This window comes from Heteronotia binoei, chromosome 2, assembly GCF_032191835.1.
Source record: "Heteronotia binoei isolate CCM8104 ecotype False Entrance Well chromosome 2, APGP_CSIRO_Hbin_v1, whole genome shotgun sequence".
NCBI lineage: Eukaryota > Metazoa > Chordata > Lepidosauria > Squamata > Gekkonidae > Heteronotia > Heteronotia binoei.
Window position 1 is genome coordinate 160491017 of NC_083224.1, and position 23857 is coordinate 160514873.

The 23857-nt window shown below is 40.1% G+C and overlaps 1 protein-coding gene across 1 annotated transcript in view; it reads left to right on the plus strand.

Moving 5' to 3' along the window:
- DENND1B (DENN domain containing 1B) overlaps positions 1 to 23857 on the plus strand; it is a 272657-nt gene that overhangs the window by 206347 nt on the left and 42453 nt on the right. The window contains exons 14-15 of the mRNA XM_060232357.1: positions 13938 to 14063; positions 23621 to 23722. Coding sequence (XP_060088340.1) covers positions 13938 to 14063; positions 23621 to 23722 — 228 coding nt within the window. The remainder of the gene's footprint in view (positions 1 to 13937; positions 14064 to 23620; positions 23723 to 23857) is intronic.

Consider the following 23857-nt stretch of genomic DNA (forward strand, 5'->3'; position numbering starts at 1 on the left):
AAGGTTGGGGTATAAATCCAGTTTCTTCTCTTCTTCTACATACCTTCTATCCATTCCTTGGGATTCATTTGCTGCATTTTCAATACAGCACCTCAGTCTAGATTAGGGTTCTCAACATTGTTGAGCCTGTAGACACTTCTGGAATTTTAAGAACAAATCATGAGTGCTGCAATAAAATGGCTGCCATGGGGGATGGGTCCAGTCTCAGAGTGTTGCAAGGTTCCAATCCAAACGTCGTCCTATGTGGGAGGCAGCTGTTTCTAAAAGGGCATTCCCTGTAGGCACAAAGATAATGCGTTCTGGTGTCTTCAGTTGCATCTCCTTACTCCAGTAATGTGGAGGAAAGACAGGACTGGCACTTTACTATGGTGATGAACTACACTGCATAAGAAGTGAGTGGGTGCCAGAAAACTCATCAGTGAGGCACCATGATGTCCATGGATGACATGTTGGAGGGCACTAGTCTAAAGGGTGGGTGACTGTGGCTTGGTCTCGGCCACTGAAGAGTCATTAACTCTGTCCCAGCTGGTTTAATGGAGAAAGTCATTTTTTTAAAAAATAAAAACACTCCTGATTATCTTTGTCTCCTGGGACTCCAGGATCAGCACCCCTGCACCATACTGCACACCTCTTTTTTTAGGGAACTGTGTGACCCCTTCAGGGAGTCCCAACACTTTTTATTGACATGATAAAGTGGAAGAGAAGAGAATGATCATAGAATCAAAGAGTTGGAAGGGATCTCTAGGGTCATCTAGTCCAACCCTTGCACAGATTCTCAGAGGATAACATAGATCCCCAGAAGATGGCCAGGCAGATTGATAAAGGCGGAAGCAGTTCTTCAGGTACTACAGAAAAACCAAAGGCCTACAACAAATTGCATGGGGGGGGCGAAGGTAAAAGATTCACCCCCACCCCATCACCATCCTCTTCTCCAGGACTCGTATGAGTTTCTGAGGGAAGAAGGCCACTCCCCTCACATAGTTTAAATCAGTCAGTGTCACCATTCTCTGCCTCCTGAAACGTATGATCAGGCTTGGGAGAGGAAGGGAAGTAAATCTTTTGGTTGATTTACAAAATAGTGTTTTTTTACACATGTGGGGAAAATACAGATACCTTGTACTATTCTGTAGGTTGCCCAGTTTTGCTAATATTGTGATTGGCACAAAGGACATGGTTTACCATCTGTATACTATTAGCATGTGTGCCCACAAGCTGTGGATAGTTAAATCATAGAATCATAGAGTTGGAAAGGACTTCCAGAGTCATCTAGTCCAAACCCTAGACAATGCAGAAAATTCACAAATACCTCCTCCTAAATTCACAGGATCTTCATTGCTGTCTGGTGGCCATCTAGCCTCTGTTTAAAAGCCTCCAAGGAAGGAGAGCTCACCACCTCCTGAGGAAGCCTGTTCCACTGAGAAACCGCTGTGTCAGGAAGTTCTTCCTAATGTTGAACTGGAAACTCTTTTGATTTAATTTCAACCAGTTGGTTCTGTTCCTACCTTCTGGGGCCACAGAAAACAATTCTGCACCATTCTCTATATGACAGCCCTTCAAGTAGTTGAAAATGGTGATCATATCACCTCTCAGTCGCCTCTTCTCCAGGCTAAATACGCCCAGCTCCTTCAACCTTTCTTCATGTGACTTGGTTTCCAGACCCCTCATCATCTTCATTTCCCTTCTCTGGACCCATTCCAGCTTGTCTGTATCCTTCTTAAACTGTGGTGCCCAAAACTGAACACAATATTCTAGGTGAGGTCTAACCAGAACATAGTGATACCATCACATCACATGATCTGGACACTATACTTCTGTTGATACAGTCCAAAATTGAATTTGCCTTTTTAGCCACTGCATCACACTGCTGATTCATGTTTAGTGTACGGTCCACTAAGACTCCTAGATCCTTTTTACACATACTACTGCCAATACAAGTATCCCCCACCCTATAATTACACATTTGATTTTTCCTACCTAAATGCAGAACTTTACATTTATCCCTCTTAAAATTCATTTTATTTGTTTTAGCACAGTTTTCCAACTTGTGAAGATCATCCTGTATCCTGACTCTGTCTTCTACTGTATTTGCGACCCCTCCCAATTTAGTATCGTCTACAATTTAGTATCATCTCATATAAGCTGCTTTTAGTCCCCATTGGGAAGAAAGGCAAGATTAGGGTTGCCAGGTCCCCCTGGCCATAACTGGGGATGGGGGATAAGTTTGTCAGATCAAGGTTGGGAAACTCCTGGAGATTTGGGGATGGACCACAAAAAGAGGGGGAAAGAAACTAAACCAACCAAGCAAAAACCTCCAAAGGAAGTTTAGAGTACTAGTTAAGGGGCCAAAAGTTAAAAATATAAATAGTTAATAGACTAAACATCAGTAATTGTAGAAAAAAGTGCTTGTGTTTATTAGACAAAAGTACACGTGGGGATTGAAGCTTGGGGAGGATAGGAATCTCAGTGGGGCACAGTGGCATAGAGTCCACCCTCCAGAGTATCCATTTCCTCCAGGGGAACTGATCTCTGTAGTCTGGAGATGAGCTATAATTCTGGGGGATCCCCAGGTCCTACTTGGAGGCTGCCATCCCTAGAAAGGAAATAAAGGCTCCGTTTCCCCTCAGGATTAAAAAAAATAGTTCTTTCTGTGCAGAATTCACAACAAATATTTCCATTAAACATGGACTGTAATGTTCAAAAACACTTGCTCAATGAACAAAACAGGCATTTTAAACAGGCTGAAATTACACCTATATTTAATCCACTGCAGTGTCATATCTAATTTTCCTGATACGATTTGGTTACTTGAGAGCAAATTAAGCTAGACTGTTGTGCTCATTTATGTGATAGCATATTGCTGAATCCTTATATTTGTGGTAGCTACTTCTACTCCCTCCACACCTCAATTTTTTTCTCTTTATTTTCCAACTCCTTTTCATTTCCCATATCTGCTAATTTATTAGTGTCTCCTTTCATATGAAAATACTTTATCCTACATGTAATATTATGCAAATTTATGTGTTCGTCTTCTGGTACTATTTAATTGCTCTTGAATTTGCCTCCAAGGATAGGAATGTGGGGGAAGTACAATTAGAACCTTTCTGTTTAAACACATACAAAGAGAAAAAATTCAGTGTAGAGCCATGAAAGATTTGAGCCAGATTAGCCAATGACTCCCATATCTTTCTTATGCAATTGAATCTTAAATGGAGATTTAAGGGGTGGGACATGGAGAGGCTGGGGGTTTGATGAGGGATGGGACCTCAGACAGGTATAATGCTATTTCCTCCTGAGGAGCCACTGTTGCCAGTCCCAGGTGAGGGCTGCAGATCACTCAGAATTACAACTGCTCTCCGGATGACAGAGATCAGCTCCCCTTGAGGAAGGGGGGAATGAATGTCTTCGCTTGGGTGGATGGGAAGACAGCAAGGGTTGGGGAGCACTTATCCAGAGCCTTTTTCTAGAGCCTGTTGTATTTTTCTTCACATTAGGCCTTATTCCTAGTTTTTCAAAAAACGTTTAGCCAATTCCACTGGTACTTTTCTGACAGCGTAAATGCAAAAACCAAATTTGGGTCTTCCCAAATTACTTGTGAGGCTAGATAAAAGTTACTTCTGTGATAATACTGAATCTTTGGAATATGTCAGTCATTTAAACAAAAATTCATATTACTTTATTTCAGATTCCTGAAATTGCTAGAAGTATATCTCAGTGAATATAAACCACGTTATGCATTATATTTTTCTTTTGCTTCCAGCCAATATTTGATCCCAAAGAGGCTTAAACTTTAAAATATATTATAAAATAGCAATTAAAACAATAAAAGGACAAATAAAATTAAGAAAAGGTCATATAACATAAAATCTAAAACTAAGGAACAGTCCACTGAGGAAACAACAGGAGTGATAGTTCTTGGTCAAATTCATCTTCAGCAATGCCAGTTCCCACCATTAGAACTTTTCTAAAAAAGGAGCACATTGGGTCTGTTTCTAACAGCTTAGAGGGAGGTGACCAGAAAAACTACCCTCAGGCGGGACAGTACTACAAAGAGAAATAGCTCTAGTAACCACTTGCTAAGATTCAAATGGAAGTCCCATAACAGATAAGCTGGCCTGGTTTGGTGGGTAGAGTGTTGAACTAGGATCCGAGAGACCCAGATTTGAATCCCCATTCTGCCATTCTGCTTCCTGGGTGAGCTTGGGCCAATCACATACTCTCAGCCTAACCTACCTCACGGGGTTGTTTGAAGATAAGATGGAGGAGAGAGAAATGATGTTTGAGGTCCTTACTGGGGAGAAAGGCTGGGTATAAATAAATAAATGATGATGATGGATGGATGGATGGAGGAAAGTATACATGGAAGGAGACATTTCAGATATTACTCAGTTATGTAAAAGTTTTTGAATTAAGGATTTAAACTTAAGTATTCATAAGTTGTATAAGTTCAGAATGGGTGTCTAGTGAGATAAATTTTTTACCAAGATCCACAGAACTGATCACATAATGTACTACTTGTCCCAACGCAATTCATAATACTGGATTTCATAAAACCTTATGCAAACTAGAAGCAAGGAATGCCTACCTCTACATGAAGCTTCCTTTTTATAGAGAAATCTTCAATAAAGGCCTGTCTTATTAGGTGAGTGAATGGCAGTTAGAGTCCAAAGGACCCGTTTGTGGAATATCTTCCATACTGCACATAAATTAGATCCCCTCACTGTTGTCATTAATTGTTGGTTGAAAACAACTTCTTTTTACTCAGGCTTCTGAAAGTATTTAAATTTGATAATAAAAAATGGTAAAGGTAGTCCCTTGTGCTAGCATCAGTCATTTCTGACTCTGGGGTGACGTTGCTTTCGAAACGTTTTCACAGCAGACTTTTTATGGGGTGGTTTGCCATTGCCTTCCCCAGTCATCTACACTTTCGCCCCAGCAAGCTGGGTACTCATTTTATCGACCTTGGAAGGATGAAAGGCTGAGTCAATCTGGAGCCGGCTACCTGAACCCAGCTTCCGCTGGGATCAAACTCAGGTCGTGAGTCGAGTTTAGGACTGCAGTACTGGAGCTTTACCACTTTGCACCACAGGGCTCTTTAAATTTGATAATGCTCCACTGTAATTTGAGCCTCACTTTTATTCTGTTGGTTAAATATGAACAGTTTTACGATGTTTTAAACAGCTTTTGGTAACCAATTTTGATAGGACATAAACTTGTATTAAAAAAAAAACACCTTAAGGACTAATTCTGTGTGGTCCTGTCAGTTTGTTCCTCTCCCTACTCCCTGGGAGCTTTGGGCAACATACACAGTTTCCCCCTCTCTTTCCATTCTGGCCCATTGGAAGTTTCAAAGCACCTTACATAGTTCACTGCAGTGATGCCACTGATCACGTCCTTTAAAGTTTCTGGTGTGTTATTTTGCAGGAAATGTGACATTTGTTTGAAAGAATGCTTTTACAAATGTGTCCTTCCATTGAATGCAATATAGGCCAAGACTTAGCCAGAAGTAAGTTTGGGCATTCAAAAGATTGAGCCAAGGCTGTAGGATTTCATTCAACTGTCTCCCTCTTCATTTCATTTAAACTCCAAATTATAATAGGGGATAATACTTTATTGCTGTGCTTAAAGTATTAACAAATCTAAAAACCTATGTATGTACATTTTGAGCAATTTTACATTTGAAAGAGAATAGAGAATTTTACCGTTTCACCTATGAAGCCTGATTAATTTCTTTTTTACTAAAAAAAGTATTTCTGGGTTTTCAATTTTCAGTTCTTTCCTGATTCCTCTTTTTTAAAAAATGACCTTACCATGGCCAAAATTGACATTCAGGAAGTAGGATCTCCTTGTGCTAGTGATTCAAGCCACCATGCAACAGTTTGTGTTAAAAACACAAAGGGAACAGAGAACATATCTCTTAACTTATAGTGGAGGATTAATTTCAGTTACTGCATACACTACCCCCCTCACCTTTTTATGTTCTCATGTTCTAAGCTCCCAACTAGGAATGGGCACGAACTGACATACAATCCAAATTTTGTGACAAGCCAGGCCAGTTTGTTGGCTTGTGAGACGTGATTTGGGCAATTGTGCTTTTCACAAACCACCCACAAACTGCCATATTTTTGTGGTGGTTCATTTGATTTGTCAGAGCGGTTCCTTGACCAGACATGCTGGCACTGATCAATCATTGGTCAAGGCAACAGTGGGATGGACTTCTACAGCCCTAGAAACACCAATCTTAACCCTCCAAAGCTTAATAGGCATCTCTGGCCCCTAGCCAGAGAGCTCCCATTCTGCTCTATGTGAGCATAATGAATACAGACCCCCAGCTCACACCCAGATGCTTTCACTTTGCAGCAGGCAAATAGAGGCAGATAGGGAAGGAAGTGTTTGTGCTTCAGGTCTCTGAGGGACCTGTCTCTCTGCTACAGCCGGGCAGAGGGGCAAAGCCAGTGGGGTTCCTCAGCTTAGGACCCACACACTTCCTCTGGGATCTTTTTATCCCCCCTCCTCACAAGTTGTGTGTGTCCTCGGTACTGGGTCCCATGCTCTTTAACTTGTTCATAAATTATTTAGAGTTGGGAGTGAGCAGTGAAGTGGCCAAGTTTGCGGATGACACTAAATTGTTCAGGGTGGTGAGAACCAGAGAGGATTGTGAGGAACTCCAAAGGGATCTGTTGAGGCTGGGTGAGTGGGCGTCAACGTGGCAGATGCGGTTTAATGTGGCCAAGTGCAAAGTAATGCACATTGGGGCCAAGAATCCCAGCTACAAATACAAGTTGATGGGGTGTGAACTGGCAGAGACAGACCAAGAGAGAGATCTTGGGGTCGTGGTAGATAACTCACTGAAAATGTCAAGACAGTGTGCATTTGCAATAAAAAAGGCCAACGCCATGCCTGGAATTATTAGGAAGGGAATTGAAAACAAATCAGCCAGTATCATAATGCCCCTGTATAAATCGATGGTGCTGTCTCATTTGGAGTACTGTGTGCAGTTCTGGTCGCCGCACCTCAAAAAGGATATTATAGCATTGGAGAAAGTCCAGAAAAGGGCAACTAGAATGATTAAAGGGCTGAACACTTTCCCTATGAAGAAAGGTTGAAACGCTTGGGACTCTATAGCTTGGAGAAACGTCGACTGCGGGGTGACATGATAGAGGTTTACAAAATAATGCATGGTGTGGAGAAAGTAGAGAAAGGAGTACTTTCTCCCTTTCTCACAATACAAGAACTCATGGGCATTCGATGAAATTGCTGAGCAGACAGGTTAAAATGGATAAAAGGAAGTACTTCTTCACCCAAAGGGTGATTAACATGTGGAATTCACTGCCACAGGAGGTGGTGGCGGCCACAAGCATAGCCACCTTCAAGAGGGGTTTAGATAAAAATATGGAGCAGAGGTCCATCAGTGGCTATTAGCCACAGTGTGTGTGTATATATAAAAAAATTTTGCCACTGTGTGACACAGAGTGTTGGACTAGATGGGCCATTGGCCTGATCCAACATGGCTTCTTTTATGTTCTTATGTTCTTCCCAGTAGTCATTGTTGTAGTAGCCTTTATTGACATATAATAAATAGTAAATAAAGCAGTGAACAGGTATAGGGGTAACAAGGAGAAAAGTTATGTCAGTCATATGCATCTAAACATTAAGCAGTAGTTATTAAGCAGTAGTCATTGCTCCAAGCCACCCAGTGTCCACTGATGTTTTTCAGGGTTTTGGGTCCATGATAAACTCATGGCTTTGAGCCATCCTGTTGGGTCCTCACCTGAGGAGAGGAGCCATGCCCTCCTCCTAGGGTCATTTTAAATCCTGTGCCACCAACTGTCCTCCTGCTACAGTACTGCCATCTGGCTACTTAGTGGTTCTGCTCCATGCCCAAGGGATACAGACCACACATCACTGCCACAATCCATGTCAGGGTGTGGAACCACACACCTCTCACTGGGATATTTTAACACCACCTGAGCCACCACCTGTCATCTTGCTATAGCCAGGAATAGGGTCTCAGCCAGCACAGGTTCTGGGTTCCTTGGGTGAGGAGCCACACCCCCTCCTCACTAGTTGTGTCCCCTGAATAATAGTCACTTCCAGCCTCCCCTGTTCTATGTCCATTTCATTGTCATTTAGATGAAGCCAAACAAAGTGGTTGCATTGGCCCAAGTCTCATTTGGTTTGTCAGGATCAGTTTAGATTAGAGGAGTCATTATCTAACACTTATTCCTGATCAACACTAGTGTGAGATTACCAGAGTTAATATGTGTCAGGCATGTATCAGATCTTCTGATTGTAATAAAAGGAAGCAGGCATATGTGTGGTTGCAATGATGATGGTGGGCAAGAAGAGGAAATACAGTGTTATTACTGGTTTGTGGCCCAGTCCCATTCATGTTTATTTGGAAGTGAGTTCTGTTGAGTTCAGTGGAATTTGTCATTAGGTGTACAATGAACAGTTGCCAAATCCTCTTTTTTGACATAAAAGTCATATTTGCCTTGATAGTAAGAGATATACAGTTAATATCCACCCACCCATTTTCACAGAACTTCACCCGTTTCTAGTTTATCTACAATGTACTTGTTCTAGCTTTTTCAAAGAATATGTATAGTGCATGTGTACTTAATTTACACACACTCTAGATCATGGACAGTAAAATAGCTAGAATTTGTTTTGCAACCTTGAGCTCTTATCACTTTTAAAAACTAAATTGTTTTTTTTTTTCATTTTGTGATTTAAAATAAAATTAAATGAATATTGGTGAACTAAATGAGTCAGACTCTAAACTTTTATCTGGATCTATGGAGCTTAGATATAAATTGAAAAGATCACAGCTTATAGGAAAAAGACCTATATGGAAAGGCCTTTCTGCATAGATTATGAACATCATAACTCAATATTTTTTTTCAAAACTATAGTTATAATTGGACCCAATGGGGGTCTTTTTCTTTGATCAGATCACAGTAACTGTGACTTTACACTGGAAAATGTCACTACTGTGAAGGTTTATCACCTGTAGAGCTGGTCTTTTCTCCAATGCCATGTTCAGTTCTCATTAGCATTATACAGAGTTTAGTTGTTAATTAGATTGACACTTCACTTACAGTAATCGTAGACAAGAATAGCTACGGCTACATGTGTGAAGAAACAAGGATTCTCATTCTTGCATAGCTTTTAAAATGAGTGTCATCTTTAGCGATGCATTGCCATGTTCATAGGTGGGTAAATAATGTCATCAAACTTATTGTGTATATTACATACAGGAAAAAACAAACTACTAACTCAATTTTTATTCAAATGCTGCAGTTATTTTGTGAAAGAATAGATTATGAATTGCCCAAATTAAGTTCATGCTAAAAGCTGACTAGGTTTCTTTCCCCCCTATTTGTATTGCTGTTCCACAATTTCCATGTCTTTCAGCCATTCTCCTGGATCCAGGTCCACATGTGCTACATCCTACTGTGTACAGAGAACTCATGTGCATCAGCAGGCTAGCATGCTCAAGTTTCTTATATAAGTCTGTCCACAATGGAGGGTTTTGCCACTCCAGTATGCCAGTTAATCCCATCCCTGAAATCTGAGTGATGCTGCTACATGATATATTCTTATCCCACAGCGTGTTGAAAGATAAAGTTGGCAAGCAGAGTCTTCATGAGGAGCAAATACAAACAACACTCTATAAGATATTCTTTTAAGAATTGTGTTTTCCTTGTTTCTGTTTCACCACTAAGAAGTGAACAGTGTGAGAAGCTCATAATTTCTTTTCCATAGGATATTATGAATAACTCAAATATATACATGAACTTTAGGATAGAGGCAATTAAAGGCTTTCAGTAGGACATGTGTTCAGAATGTCGCTGATCAGTATCCAGTATGAATTTATTGTTAACCTTGGAAGGGTAACTAAGTGGATTTTCTTCTGACTTTTGGATCTAAGCCAACTTGATGAGATCTGGTCATTTTTCTGAAAGCATTCTGTTATCTGCAGCTGCACCCTATTTTCAGTTTCTGTGTGTGTGTGTGTGCCATCTCTGAATTTCCATTTGCCAGGGAAGTAAGGGGAGAAAGTGTCTCAGTAGATATATTTCTGACAGGTTTGCTACCAGCCTTTGTTCACACCACACACTATTAGCCCCGATTAGTGCTTCTGTGCACATTTTCTCCAGTCACATTGTTGGCTACAGATCTGGGAAGGACTATCATCATCAATAATAAATAAAAGCCCTACCGTGGTGGCAAATCTGAGGATTTTCATTGGTTGGATGTGGCCTACGCAGAATTGGCTTGCACTCTGTCTCTGGCATGCCATTGACTGATTCTGCTCTCCCCCCCCCCCCCCCCACTGACAGCCCTGTCAGGTGAGAACCTCACCAGACGGCCACTGACTTCTGAGGAAGACACAGTTCTCGGCTGACAGGTTCTCCTGTGGGCTTACTGATCATTACTTCCTCTCCTCAGGACCCATTGTACGAAGTCCAGGACACACAAACAACGCTGTTGCAAAGCAAACAGTAAACTATGAGAGACACGTCCATGAGACAAAATAGTAGCAGTTACTTCTCTTCAACAGACACAAAAGGAATGTTCATTCACAGCAGAGAGGACCAGTTCCACAGCAGCAGATAAACAGACTGACACTATAATAACCCCCTTTCCACCTGCAAATACTCTTCACTCTTTCTATTCAATTTAGGCTATAGTGGGCTCATATGATAGAATGAACTCTGAGGGAGAGGCCTTTTCTCTTGGGGAACCATTGTTCCCAATCTCCAGGAGAGGGATGGAGTTTACAGCTGCTCTCCAGATGACAGATGTCAGCTCCCCTTGAGGTCGGGGGTAGGGGGGAGCCAGTGCCTTCACTTGGGTGGGTGGGAAGACTGTAAGAGTGGTGGGCACTCACCCAGAGCCTCCTAGAGCCCATTGTATTTTTCTTCACAATGGGCCTTACTCCTAGTTCATTCTAAGAAGTAGTACTCTTTGCCAGAACTATTCCAGTTATCAGATACTATTGGTTACTGACCTCAAAGTGGGGCCTGAAATTCTCCTAGAAATTCTCCTAGAATCTCTAGACTACAGATATCATTCCACTGGAAGAAATGGCAGTTTTGGAGGGTGGACTCTGTGACATATCCCCACTGAACTTCCTTCCCTCCCCAGCACCTCTGTAAAATTTCCAGGAATTTCCTAAGCCTGAATTCATAGGTATCAGCATGATTGCAGAAGCTGGCAAATACTTTACTGGTAGCCACTGGGAGAGGCCAGGGCAGGGAATGAAAGCAGCAGAAGTTGTTCATCCGCCCCCAAATTGCCACCTGGTAACTTTGGAGGAAAAGATAATGTCTTTACTGGCATACTATGTGATGTGAGGAGGGCTGCCATGCACTATGAGGTGATCCAAAGGCTTCCCGTCATGTGTTCTCTTCTGCTCTACATTACAATAGATTGCCTACCTCAGTGGTCCCCAACCTTTTTGGCACCAGGGACCAGTTTTGTGGAAGACAGTTTTTCCACGGACCAGTGCGCGGGGAATGGTTTTGGGATGATACAATTGTGCGCTTTAGTTCTATTATTGCATTGTAATATATAATCAAATAATTATACAACTCATGGCCTGGTTGCTAACAGGCCATGAACCGGTACTGGTCCATGGCACGGGGGTTGGGGACCCCTGGCCTACCTGACTGGCTGAAAAAAAAGAAGCAGTCAGTGTACGGCTAGATGAGAGGCGAACAATTAGTGACATGGTCTGAGGGGATCCTTTCTACATTTAAAATTAGCCCTATAATACATAAATCTGCTCAATCATGTTTAAAGCTATATATGTGAGAGAATGCAAAGGCAAGGTGAGGCAAACCCTGGTTTTCTCTCCCTTCAGTCTTACCTCACAGTGGAGATATGCTACAGAGCTTGGCTGCTGGAAGCATTTTTTCCTCACATTCAAATAAAAATTTTAATTTCCTCTGTTATAGTAAGGCTTTATATGCATGGAATTTGGGAGGGAGGATAACTTAGGTGACAGCTACAGTCTCTGAGAACTTCATCACAGTTGCTAAGGGAGACAACAAACATTATGTGTGGGAATTTATTTTCCTTCAAGACATATGTCAGTGTTATCTAAGTACAATGACTCTGAACGAGTATCATAATGATATTAAATAATCCAAACACAAGTTGTAATGAACAAAGCGGACTAAAATGTCTGGGTCCTGGGCACATCCCTACTTTTTGAAATTCAGTCGAAGAACAAAGACAACTTCTGTCTAGAACACATTTGTACTTATGTGGGCTTGGCATTCAATATCACCCCCCCCCTCTCATCAAGGTAGTTCCCAAATTATTGGTTTGCTAGATGCTATTATACTAGAATTGATTTCAAAGTCTTTTGAAAAAATGAATGCCTTGGAATATAATAGTGTTTTTCAGCAGGTGTGCAATCTAAATGGGGTTATGTTTCAAATATTACTTATCATATGAGTCAAGTTAGCATTAGTCCAGAAAATGAGGTAGTGCTAGGGAAATGGATTATTTCATCCAGCTGATGCCATATTCATTAAGAATGGGTGTAAATGAAATTTCCCTAGGATAAGAATCCCAAATAGACATCACTGTTTCTCTAGATACATGCTTCAGACAAATGCTAGCACAAAAACAACAAAACATTGTAACTGATATTAAAGAGTTCGAAAAATCAAGAATTGTTCCTGCTGAGGGCAAACCAAAGGTCCCCTTTGTCCAGCATTGTGTTAGTATTCCCTAGTTTATACTTAGCATTTGATATTCAAAGATATATTGCCTCTAAACATAGTGTTTTACATATCCATCATGACTAACAGCCACTCATAGACAAATTCAGAGGATTAAGCTAACATTTTAAAAGAAATCTAAGCCAGTCACTATCTCTGCAGTCCATATAGTTTATAAATGAATTATGAGTTCTGTGACAAAATACTTTCTTTTGCTCCCTGAACCCACTGCCAATCTATTTCCTTGTCATGGGTGACCCTGAGTTCTAAAATTACACAAAAATATCTGTAATCACAATATTCATAGTATAACCCTAATTATAAATCTTTCTGCTATGTCTTTTGATTTTTTTAAATTAAAAAAATTCAAATACTTCAGCTTTTCTTGATAAGTAAGGTATTCCACTTGGTCATTTTCATTGCCTTTTGTCTGCTTTTACCAACTCTGTGACTTTTTAAAAAAAATGTGCTAATGGAGCAATAGAAAACATATAGAAGGGATTGTACACATAGTATATTTTTGCAATATGACCACTGGGACAAATTAGTTTAATCCAGGACATTTGCGATCTGTCCCCACATTATATTAAAAATAAATGGCTTTTCTATAAAGACAAACAGCAGTTACCTTTTCATTCAGTAGTCAAGAGATAAAATGTGGTGACCATCATCTAGGAAAGCCAATCCAGGAGGTTTATAGCTAGGCTTTCCTATGGCTCATCATACAAGGGAAAAGCTTTTCCCCCTCCTGCTCCAAGCAATTTAAGTCTTGTGAATTTCTGGACTACCCTAAGCTGAGCCTCAAATGAGGCTTCACTCTGAGCTTCTGTAGCAGAAATGAAAGATACCTGCTTGGCTCCCTCATAGACAAGTAGGTGCATGTTATGATTGCAAGGAACTGGCAGGAAAAGTGGCTTACGAGCAGTTTACTGTAAAATAATTAAAGCTTATTTATGTCAAGAGGCCTTGGAAAAAAAGAGTGCGTAAACCAATTTGCATTAGCACTTTACTATCATCCCCTGCTTTCATTTCAATTAACAGACCAGCAGGTGTTCTTTGCAGTTAAAAAGATAAGCTATCAAGGAAGAGGATGAATTTTTGGCTGACCTACAGACACTGTGGTTTGCCTGCTGATTGAGTTCATACCTCCTTGTACCAATTTCTGAGGTGTTAATTTAACTGTTCCTCTCTGTCACGCAGGTCTCGGCCTTGAAAAATAAACTGAAGAAGCAATCCACAGCTACGGGTGATGGAGTAGCCAGGGCCTTCCTGAGGGCACAGGCAACATTATTTGGATCCTACCGAGATGCACTAAGATACAAGCCTGTAAGCTTCCCCATTTATTGCAATTCAGACATTTATTTTCTTGTTTTTGATTTTTCTGTTGACTAAAATGTTCTTAATGCATGCATGAGGAGCACAATATCACTACAGTTATGAAACTCTCTTTGTGTGCTCTGAGAAGTGTGTGTGCAGCCAGGCCTCAATTATTGTTAGATATGGAAAGGAAAATGCTCTGAGCACCATAGTCAACAATTATGAGAAAAAACTTTTGGTGAGCTCATTAACTGCCACATGAGGTGATGATTTGTGCACTGATGCAGCCACAACAGATCAGACACCACAGAGCTGTCATAATACCTAGGTGCCCAGGCCAGATGTAACACTAAACCATGGTTAAGAGAAGGGGGACGAAGTCACTCAAAGGTAAGAAGGAAAGGGGGTTGTGTTGTTTTTCAGGGGCTGGCTTCCAACCTGTAAATTATGTTTTTTCAGACAGATAGCATTATGTTGGCACTGGGCTGAACTCAGTGTTTTCCACTTGGGTAATTCACACATTTAGTTATTACTTCCTATTTTATTGAGTGATATATATGATATGATATCAGGCTTTATACAATCTGTTATGATGACATTATCTTGATAAACCCATGATTATTTCATCATTTTAAATGGTCTTTCGTGCACCACATCACTTGTAAGAGAAGCAAACAGTGCTGTTTCTTTTTTTATCATAGAAATAACCACAAGCTGAGAAATAACTTGTTATCTATTTGCAATCAAAGAGCTAGTTGTTTGGTTCAACTCAAGGAGCAAAAACATCCTTCAGGTTGCTGTTCTTCAGCTCATTGCCTGCTCCCTCCCCTTAAGTGCCTCTGCCTTTCAGCTTTCCCTCAGTGCAAGGTTTTAGCCTCAGTCAAATTTACAACTTCCCCCTTGCTCACCAGTGCTGAACTGTATATATTCTATTGCTGAAAACTTTGTTTCCTCAGCTGCTGGAGTGCTAATTACATCACAGGAACACAGCACACTAACAGCCCAAATCCAAGACTTGCTGCCTCAACAAGTCTGTGTTTTGGATGAGTCAGTGGCAATTTAACAAGGAGCACAGCCTGAGGCCTTCAGTTGTGCCACCACTCTTACTTCTCCGCTAAGCCTCTCACCCTTGATCTCCACTTGCCTATCATCCCTATCTATGTGTTGTGAGAGTTTGAGAAGCTCCATAGAACATCCATTACTTGCTGTACTGTCATTAAAGATGCCTGGAGCTCAAGGAGGGAAGGAAAGTTAACTCCTTTTGCTCCTGGTCAGTGATGAGCAGAGTGAGGCAGTAGATGCTTTGTCCCCACCATCACCTTTATGAAGCCATTAACTAAGCTTGCCAATTTCCAGGTGGGACCTCAAGTTCGTTCTCAGAATTCCAAGTCATCTCCAGACAACAGAGACCAGTTTCCCTGAGAAAATGTCAGCAGTTTTGGAGGGCAGACTGTATGGTATCTCATCCTAGCTTAGCTCTGCCCCCTTCCCAAGCTCCCTCACCCCCCCAAATCTCCAGGATTCTCCCAAGTCTATTGCTGAGAACATTATGATGCTACTGCAGACAGATAGACAAATAATAGTATCTTTGTTTACTTTTCAATCCCATTCTGAGTGAGAGAGTTTCGACTAAGATTGTTTTTAATTGGTGCTGTTTTGCTCCAGTTCTGCTACTGTATTTAAATGTCTTGTATATTAATGGTCACCATGGCATATAATTTTGGGAGATTGTTATTTGCCTTATTTCTAGGGGGAGGAGATAATATGCTTATGATTGTATAATTTATTCATTTTATTAAAACATTTAAAAAACCACTTTACGTCTAATGTAGGCCTTCAAGGAAGCTTTCAACCAGAATGTGAAACAATCTGTAACATTCACAGTTATAGTAAAAAGATTTAAAAGGAATGTGCAATCGGTATAAAAAGAGTTCTAAAATCCCATGCCTCATTATGAACACATTTTTAACTAGTGTCTAATGGAAAATGAAATAGATGCCTGATAAATATATGTGAGGAAGGTATTTTAAAGTTTTAATGCATCGTGGGGAATCCCCAGTTTTTAGTTGCTGCCCCCCCACCCCCTGTTCTGGAGATTGGAAAACCTAAAATAGGGCCTCAGCAGAAGACCATAAAGTATGATGGTGATCTAATACAAGATTGTTTAGGTATTTGAAGAAGCTGGTAAAAGAGCTTTAAGGGCTGACAAGATGTGATCAGATTTGTGAATACCCATTAATACCTTCACTGCTGCATTCTGAATAAGGTGAAGTTTCTGAATGCTTAGTCTACCTATAACGCAAGGCAACAAGTCTAACTTGGACATTACTAAAATGTGTCTAGCAATAGCAAGATCAGGTTTTCTCAGGGAGATTCCCATGTGGTATGTCATGTGAAGTGCTGAAGGTTGCTGTAAGCCTCAAACACTTGAGTATTCAACTGTGGGGCTGTATCTAATAACATTCATAAGCTTTGATTTGATCTTGGGCTGAGGAGTCATAAGGAGTATCCCCCAGTCTGGCAATGATGTGCACAAATGGCTAGATCTGCTGATGCTTTCGAAGTTCTTTTACAAACTTGGAAGGGATAGTGAAAATCCAGATAGAGTTAAATCAGAAATAAGGTTTAATAAATAAAATCACAAAAGCAGTTGGCCTGGACAATAAGCAAATACAAGTTGTCACAACTGTAAGTATACAACAATAATTTGCAACTCTAGAATGCCCACATCTAGTTGTGTGTACAGAAATGACACCTGTTGCAGCCACCCTTTGGAACTACTTCTCTCTTGAACAAGGCTGAAAGTCATAAATCCACTTCTGAATTGGATTGGAGGTGCAATAACAAAGAAGATTCCTATGCATGTCTGTGATGAATGCTTGTAGATTTTTGATGATGATGATGATGACAACGACGCTTTAAGCATACCTTGTCCTTAGCCACAATGTCCCATCTTTCTAGGTTTCTATCTCAGAGGAGCGTCATCAGTAGAAGACTCTCTTGGCATTTTGTGGCCATTTTAAATTTTATATATTTTAATCTGGTTTTAACTGTTGATTGTTTACAGAAAGGGTGGACTGTAAATAGAATAAAATAAACAACTGTACGTTATATAGTCAATCAATCAATCAACATTTTATTTATATCCCGCCCTCCCCGCCGAGGCAGGCTCAGGGCGGCTAACAACATCAAATACAGTAAATTATACAATAAAAGATAATAGTGAAAGTTAATGGAATGGTGAAAGATAATGGAAAGATATAGGAAAATAGTGAAAGATAATGGAATGGTTCCAACTAATACACTAAAATTCCTGGTAGGCCAACCCTTTTAATATCCAACAAAGATATTCTGAATCTTAGAATTCCTTTGAATCATGTTTAGGATTTTGCATGATACATGCTGAGTAAAGAATACATGATCCATGTGAAAGAAGATAAAAAGGTTTTATTGTGATATTCAATAGAAATTAAAACAGTTTGCTGCTCATAAAATCAAAAAAACTTGACATGAACATGATCTGTGCACAAAAAGGGAGCAGGTATTTCCTCTTATCAGAAGTATTCCCTGGAAATAACAGCCATTTTAATTTCAGGATGTGAAAACACAAGACATTGGAAAATGAGGAGAGATTTTAGTATATAGTGCAGTGAGGGAAAGATGGATGTTCGTAGGTATTATCTTTCAATTGTATGCTTTGTAATATACTACAGCTGGGCTGTATTATCAGGCTTGGTCTGCTTAGAAGTGCCATCAGATTCTCTCATGGGCAGCACAGGTTGCACTAGTTGACTCAGTCATGGTTATATGCATTTATTTAAAGAGATGCCACACCACATGCCTGCCATCCACCTGTCATGATGATTCTGAGGTAGCTCAGTTGATCAGAAGGTAGAAGGTTTCATCACCTGAGCATGCCATATTGGCCACCAGGTGTTTGGCTACCTGATCTTGCCATCTTTCTGGTCATTGTTTTATTTCTGCTGCAGATGCATCTTTCATTTTCATTTTTTTAATAACAATCATCTTCATTTATTTTGATATGTCTAATTAATTATCCTGTGGTCTAGATTTGTTTATTTTAATACTCTACCTATAGTGATCTTTTTTCCCCTTTTGCTGTCAAGTTGCAGCTGACTTATGGTGACCCTGTAGGGTTTTCAAGGCAAGAGGTGGTTTGCCATTGCCTGCTTCTGTATAGTGACCCTGGTACATCTTAGTGGTCTCCCATCCAAATACTGACCAGGCCCAACCCTGTGTAGCTTCTGATGAGATCAGGCTAGTCTGGGTTATCCAGGTCAGAGCATTACTGATCCACAGCTGTTTTATTCTATTTAATTTTCCACAGTTAATTTGTTTTTTGTTGATTGTCTTTCCCCCTTTCTTATGGTCTACATTTGCCATCCATTTCCCTTCATGATTAAGTTTAAATTGTTATATAAGTCTTCATCAAAGTTTTATGTGCAAATAAAACAAGATGGAGGAGCTGGTATGCATGGTATTAAATGAGTGGCATTTCAGAAACGTGTTAGAATGGGAAAAATCAATGGAATACAGGTATCCTGGAATATAAACGCTATAGAAAATACAGGGAAAGATGTATTGTGTGTGCTGTTGCACTTTATGCAAAAGAGGGTATGGAGTCGTGATTACTCTTTCTCACAAAAACACTATGAGTGGAGATATCAGGCCTATTAAAAAACAGAAAACTGGCTGTACTATTACCTAACTGGCCAGAACTCTGAGGATGATCTTGAGATGAATATAGAAAAATAGGAGGTGGACCAAAGTTGGAAATATTGAAATAAGGGTGAGTTTACCCTCACATTAATTTAGTAAATGCATTCTCAATTTGGCTTAAAGAGACAAAATTTCTCACTATCATAGATGATTGTGCCTTGAAAAAGTCATGGAGAGGGTACCCCAGACTGGATCCTGAATGGCTCCTCAGACCCAACGCAAACATTCCTGAACCAGTGAGGAGCAGTGTAATCAGCTCAGCCTTTTATATAAAGTAGTATTGTTCTGCATTTTATATAATAAAAGGTTGTTCAGAATGTCGAGCATGATCTCACATGATTTCAGAAAAAGAAACTTCTCATAAATGAGTGGCTTAGTGAAAAAGAAGCTGAAAGTAAAGAGAGTCAAACCTTTTTTGGTATGACTGGAAACTATTTAATTCTATGGTAATGAAAGCTCAGAATGCTCAGAATGTCTATGACAAATCAAGAAATATACACTCACACAACTAAGAAGATGCTAGTGGGTTAAACCAGCAGAGTCAAGAAACCTATAGACTTGTGCCTGGAGTTGGGACCAGCCCATGGGGCACGGAGAAGGATGACACAGACGCACCTGTGAGGACCTGATTACACATTCCTCAGGTCTTAGCACAGCATATACTAGGACCAGTGGGTGCAGCTCAACTGCTGTCGGCACCTTCCCCAACCTGCCTGTTGGGTTAATCATGGGTGGAGTGCTGGTATTAGGGCTGGAAGCTGTGGGAGCTGTTATTCCTCGCTACCACCATCCTCCTGGCAGGTGTGGCCAGCCCCAAGATTTGCTGTCCTGTGCCCCACCCCAGAGCCCTTTAAGGGGACTCCCCTTTTGGTCATGCAGAGAACCTACAAAGCACAACCTGTTCTCCAGCCAATGTCAAATGGCAGCAGCCAGTTATGATGGTTCTGTTCTTTTTAGCAGTGTAAATAAACATACATAGTAAATATATTCTTTGCTATGGGGAAGGCATATGTGATGGGCTGACGTGTGGTCTGCAGGAAGCTGCTTGAGAGCTGATTGACTGACAGCTGATGCTGGGCCCAGTTGCCCCAAATCATCCTTGCTCCCCACCCCCTCCACCCAGGCACAAATGCTTCTCTGTAGCCCATGGTTGGGAAGTCTTTCCCAAATGAGAACAAGATGAGCACAGGTTCTGGCAAAAATATATATTTGACTTGATTAAAAATTACAGATTTAGTTATGCGGCGTTACTGCAGACAACAGTGATTTTGTAATAAAAGTGTAAAGATTGTAGCAGCCTATTTACTTTCATAGCCTGTTTACTATTGAGAGCCAGCTTGGTATAGTGATTAAGAGTGGTGGACTTTAATCTGGAGAACCAAGTTTGATTTCCCCACTCCTCCACTTGCAGCTGGCTGGATGATCTTGGATCAGCCACAGTTCTCTCAGAGGTGTTCTCTCAAGAGCAGTTCTTGAAAGAGCTCTCTCACTTACTTCACAGGGTGTCTGTTGTGCAAAGAGGAAGGGACAAAAATTGTAAACCACTCTGAGACTCCCAAGTGAAGGGCAGGCTATAAATGTAACTCTTCTTCATATTTGCAGTTTCTAATATATTTGTTCACTTGAAGAATAAGAATTTTTAAAAGTAACATCTGCTTGTCTGAACATATGAAGCTGCCTTATACTGAATCAAGCCCTTGGTCCATCAGAGTCAGTATTGTCTATTCAGACTGGCAGTGGCTCTCCAGGATCTCAAGCTGAAATTTTTCACACCAATTTGCCTGGACCCTTTTTTGGAGATGCCAGGGATTGAACCTGGGACCTTCTGCTTACCAAGCAAATGCTCTACCAAAGAGCTACCATCCCTCTCCAGTCTGTTAAACTGTTAGCAGTGTGTGCATGTGTGTAACAACAAAAGAAAAAATATATGGATGCAGACAAATATTAATATAGTTATTTAGTAATAATTACATTTTTGACTCAAGCTTCAACATACTGTTACAGACTTTGGCAAATATTCTTTGGTTCTAGGAGCCAGCCCGAAAATTAGAACCAGGCTCATTTTTCAGCCTTCAGGTTTTTGTATTTTAATGTCAACAGTTTCTCACTATTGCTATCACAAAGCCTATCACTGTGTCCTTCACAGTTTCTCATAATTTTATTCAAGCTATAATATAAAAAAAGCATTGTTATCAAAACCTCATTATAAAATAATTGTGGAAAATACTAGACGCCACAATGAAATTTCCTGGCCTCTGGGATTTGTTAACCTCTGCACTACTATATTGTTTGATATCGCTACCCCCAGTATGCTTGCTTACTTTTGAAATTGTCTCTTAGAACCCCTAACGAATGACAAGTCTGCTTAAGCCAAATCTTTATTTTGCTCTAAATGGTAGCTGTTTTTGTTGTTATAAATATGGAAATGAATGCTGTGGAAGATGCTCAGCACTTAGGACAGAAAGACAATTAGATCTTTAGCTTTTAATTTCTTTTTTGTCAAGTTGTGAGTAAAACCTTTTTGTGAGCAATCTTATGACTTTTTCAAAAATGTGGGTGGTTTTCTCTTTCTCTTTTTTGCGCAAAAGCTTCAGTATCTTTTTCTTGGCTTTATCTTTTTCTTGGCTAACTTTCTGAGAGCATGCCAGACTTTTTTTTTAAGTTTTGTATAAATCAAGGTAGCTGTTTATATACTTTATAATCTTCTAATGATATATGTTTTTTAAGCAAGGTGGTTTGTTTAATGTATTACAGTTGATTTTTTCCTTCATGCTTTATCATGAAGAATTATGCATTTATCAAGCTTAATGTTTATTTTCCGTCCAAGACGGTTCACAAATTAGCAAGTAGTTTTCTGTGCTTATTTTCTTGATAAGTTTTGTTATTAATATATGTGGTCATGGTTCTACCATCTTCCTCTGACCACATCTTTTGACCTTGACTGCAAAACTTCAGTAGACTTAATAGTTTTTGGATTAGCTTGCTAACACAGAGAGGCAAAGCAAGGATGGGAAGGGTAAAGTTGCGTCTCCATTTGTTATCTGTCTGCCTGCATTTCAGAAGAGTACTGAATCTTAACACTGTTCTCCCCAACCCCCCAGGTTTCCTCCTCCAGCTTCCTTTATCCCTGATTTAACAGTCCTTTACATTTTGAAAATCAGAAAAATAGCTTATGACTTATTTAATGAAGTACTTTTATGATCCATTTTAGACAACTTTTCCACGTTGAGTTTTCCAGTTTCTCTGTATACCTGGATCACCCTTGGAAGTGGTTGTACTAACTAATGATCATTGTGGCTTCCTTGGGAAGCAGCTGAAAATATGGAGCATTGGACACAAAGTACCACAAGGGATAGGAGCTTTCCAACTGGGACTTCGTTACCTTTTTGATATCCCACAGTTCACTCTTCCCACACACAAACAAAGTGCCAAAAGTTCCTGTGATCAGGGGATCCCTTATGAACAGCGTAGGGAAGAATTGACAAAAATGCCCCTTTTCTCTCAATTAAAAAGGCTAGTCTGCTAGCTTAAATAATATTATTTGCCTCTAACATGGAGCTTTCAGGAATCTATCCTTTCAGTCCTCCTCTCATCTATGCCCATTTGTTTTACAAAAAAAAGATATTATTATTATTATTAGAATGGAAGAAATGATTCTAGCCCTATTCTTTTAAGGAACAATGATATTTCCTCTGTTAGCCCTGAATTGGTTTTGTTTTTGATAGAATTGTGTAGGTTTAGCTAATGCTTCTTGCTGAAGACAATCATTCCATCTGAGACAATGCATCAGAGTTATTTACAATTATGTTAAGGAGCTTGCTTAAAATGTGAATGCAGCTTAAATGGAATGGCTCCTGCTGTGCCCAGCAGTCCATTAAAAGAAGTTGGGGAGGGATACGATTCTATAGCAACTGTTGTTATAAAGAACAGCTATCTTGTTTGGCCATAGATTTTTGTGGTCTGAGTATTAGTGGTGTACTCTTCGGCTCAGAATCCCTACTAGGGCTTGATCGAACATACTTTGAAAGGATGATGTAAATCAATACTAAAAGGGCTATTAGAACATGCATCCACTATCAACATAAAATTCCTCTATGCTCCATCATAAACATTGTAAAATTGTTAGATGGTTTAAAAAAAACTGCAAAATTTAGTAGATGCAATGAGATTACTATAAACTTTCCAGAGACTTTGAAACTATACTAAAATCCTTTTGGAAGTTTTGGTTTTCCTTGCATTTAAAAGTTAACAATTATATATAGCAGGGGTGGCCAACGGTAGCTCTCCAGATGTTTTTTGCCTACAACTCCCATCAGCCCCAGCTAGCATGGCCAGTGGCTGGGGCTGATGGGAGTTGTAGGCAAAAAACATCTGGAGAGCTACCATTGGCCACCCCTGGTATATAAATAAGAACCATAGCCAGTCTGTTCTCAACACAAAATTACTTCTTCTGATGTTTTTTAGTTCTTCCTGTACTGGGGATTCAACAAGTGCCCAGATGGCTTAAAAAATATTAATTCATATTATTAACAGTAACATGGTTATGTAGAAAATTATTGGCAAAAATAAGACAGTAGGAGGATCATCACTGGCTGTGGTGAGGTGGGTGACTAGAGTGGTGTGGCATAGTGTGGGGCTAAGATCTGAGAGACCCAGGAATGAATCCCTATTCTGCTGTGCTGCTCACTGAATGACCATGGACTGGTAGGTTTCTTTCAGTCTAATCCGTTTTACAAAGCTGTTGTAAGGATGCAATGGAGGAGGTGGAGAGTGATGCAGGCTGCTTTGAGTCTCAATTCCTAATTCTTCATTTTCTCTCAATTTAGGGAGAACCTGTAACTTTCTGTGAAGAAAGTTTTGTCAGGCATCGTTCCAGTGCTACAAAACAGTTTTTGGAAACTGCGGTGAATCTTCAGCTTTTTAAACAGGTACTGTAGAACTTGCAGGTTTTCATTCTCTTCTAAAGTGCATTGGATATGCATGTTTAAGAATAGATATAAGGTTTCTATGAAGCATTTTTATGAAATATGCTTTGTTACATATATCTGAAAAGATTTTGCTTG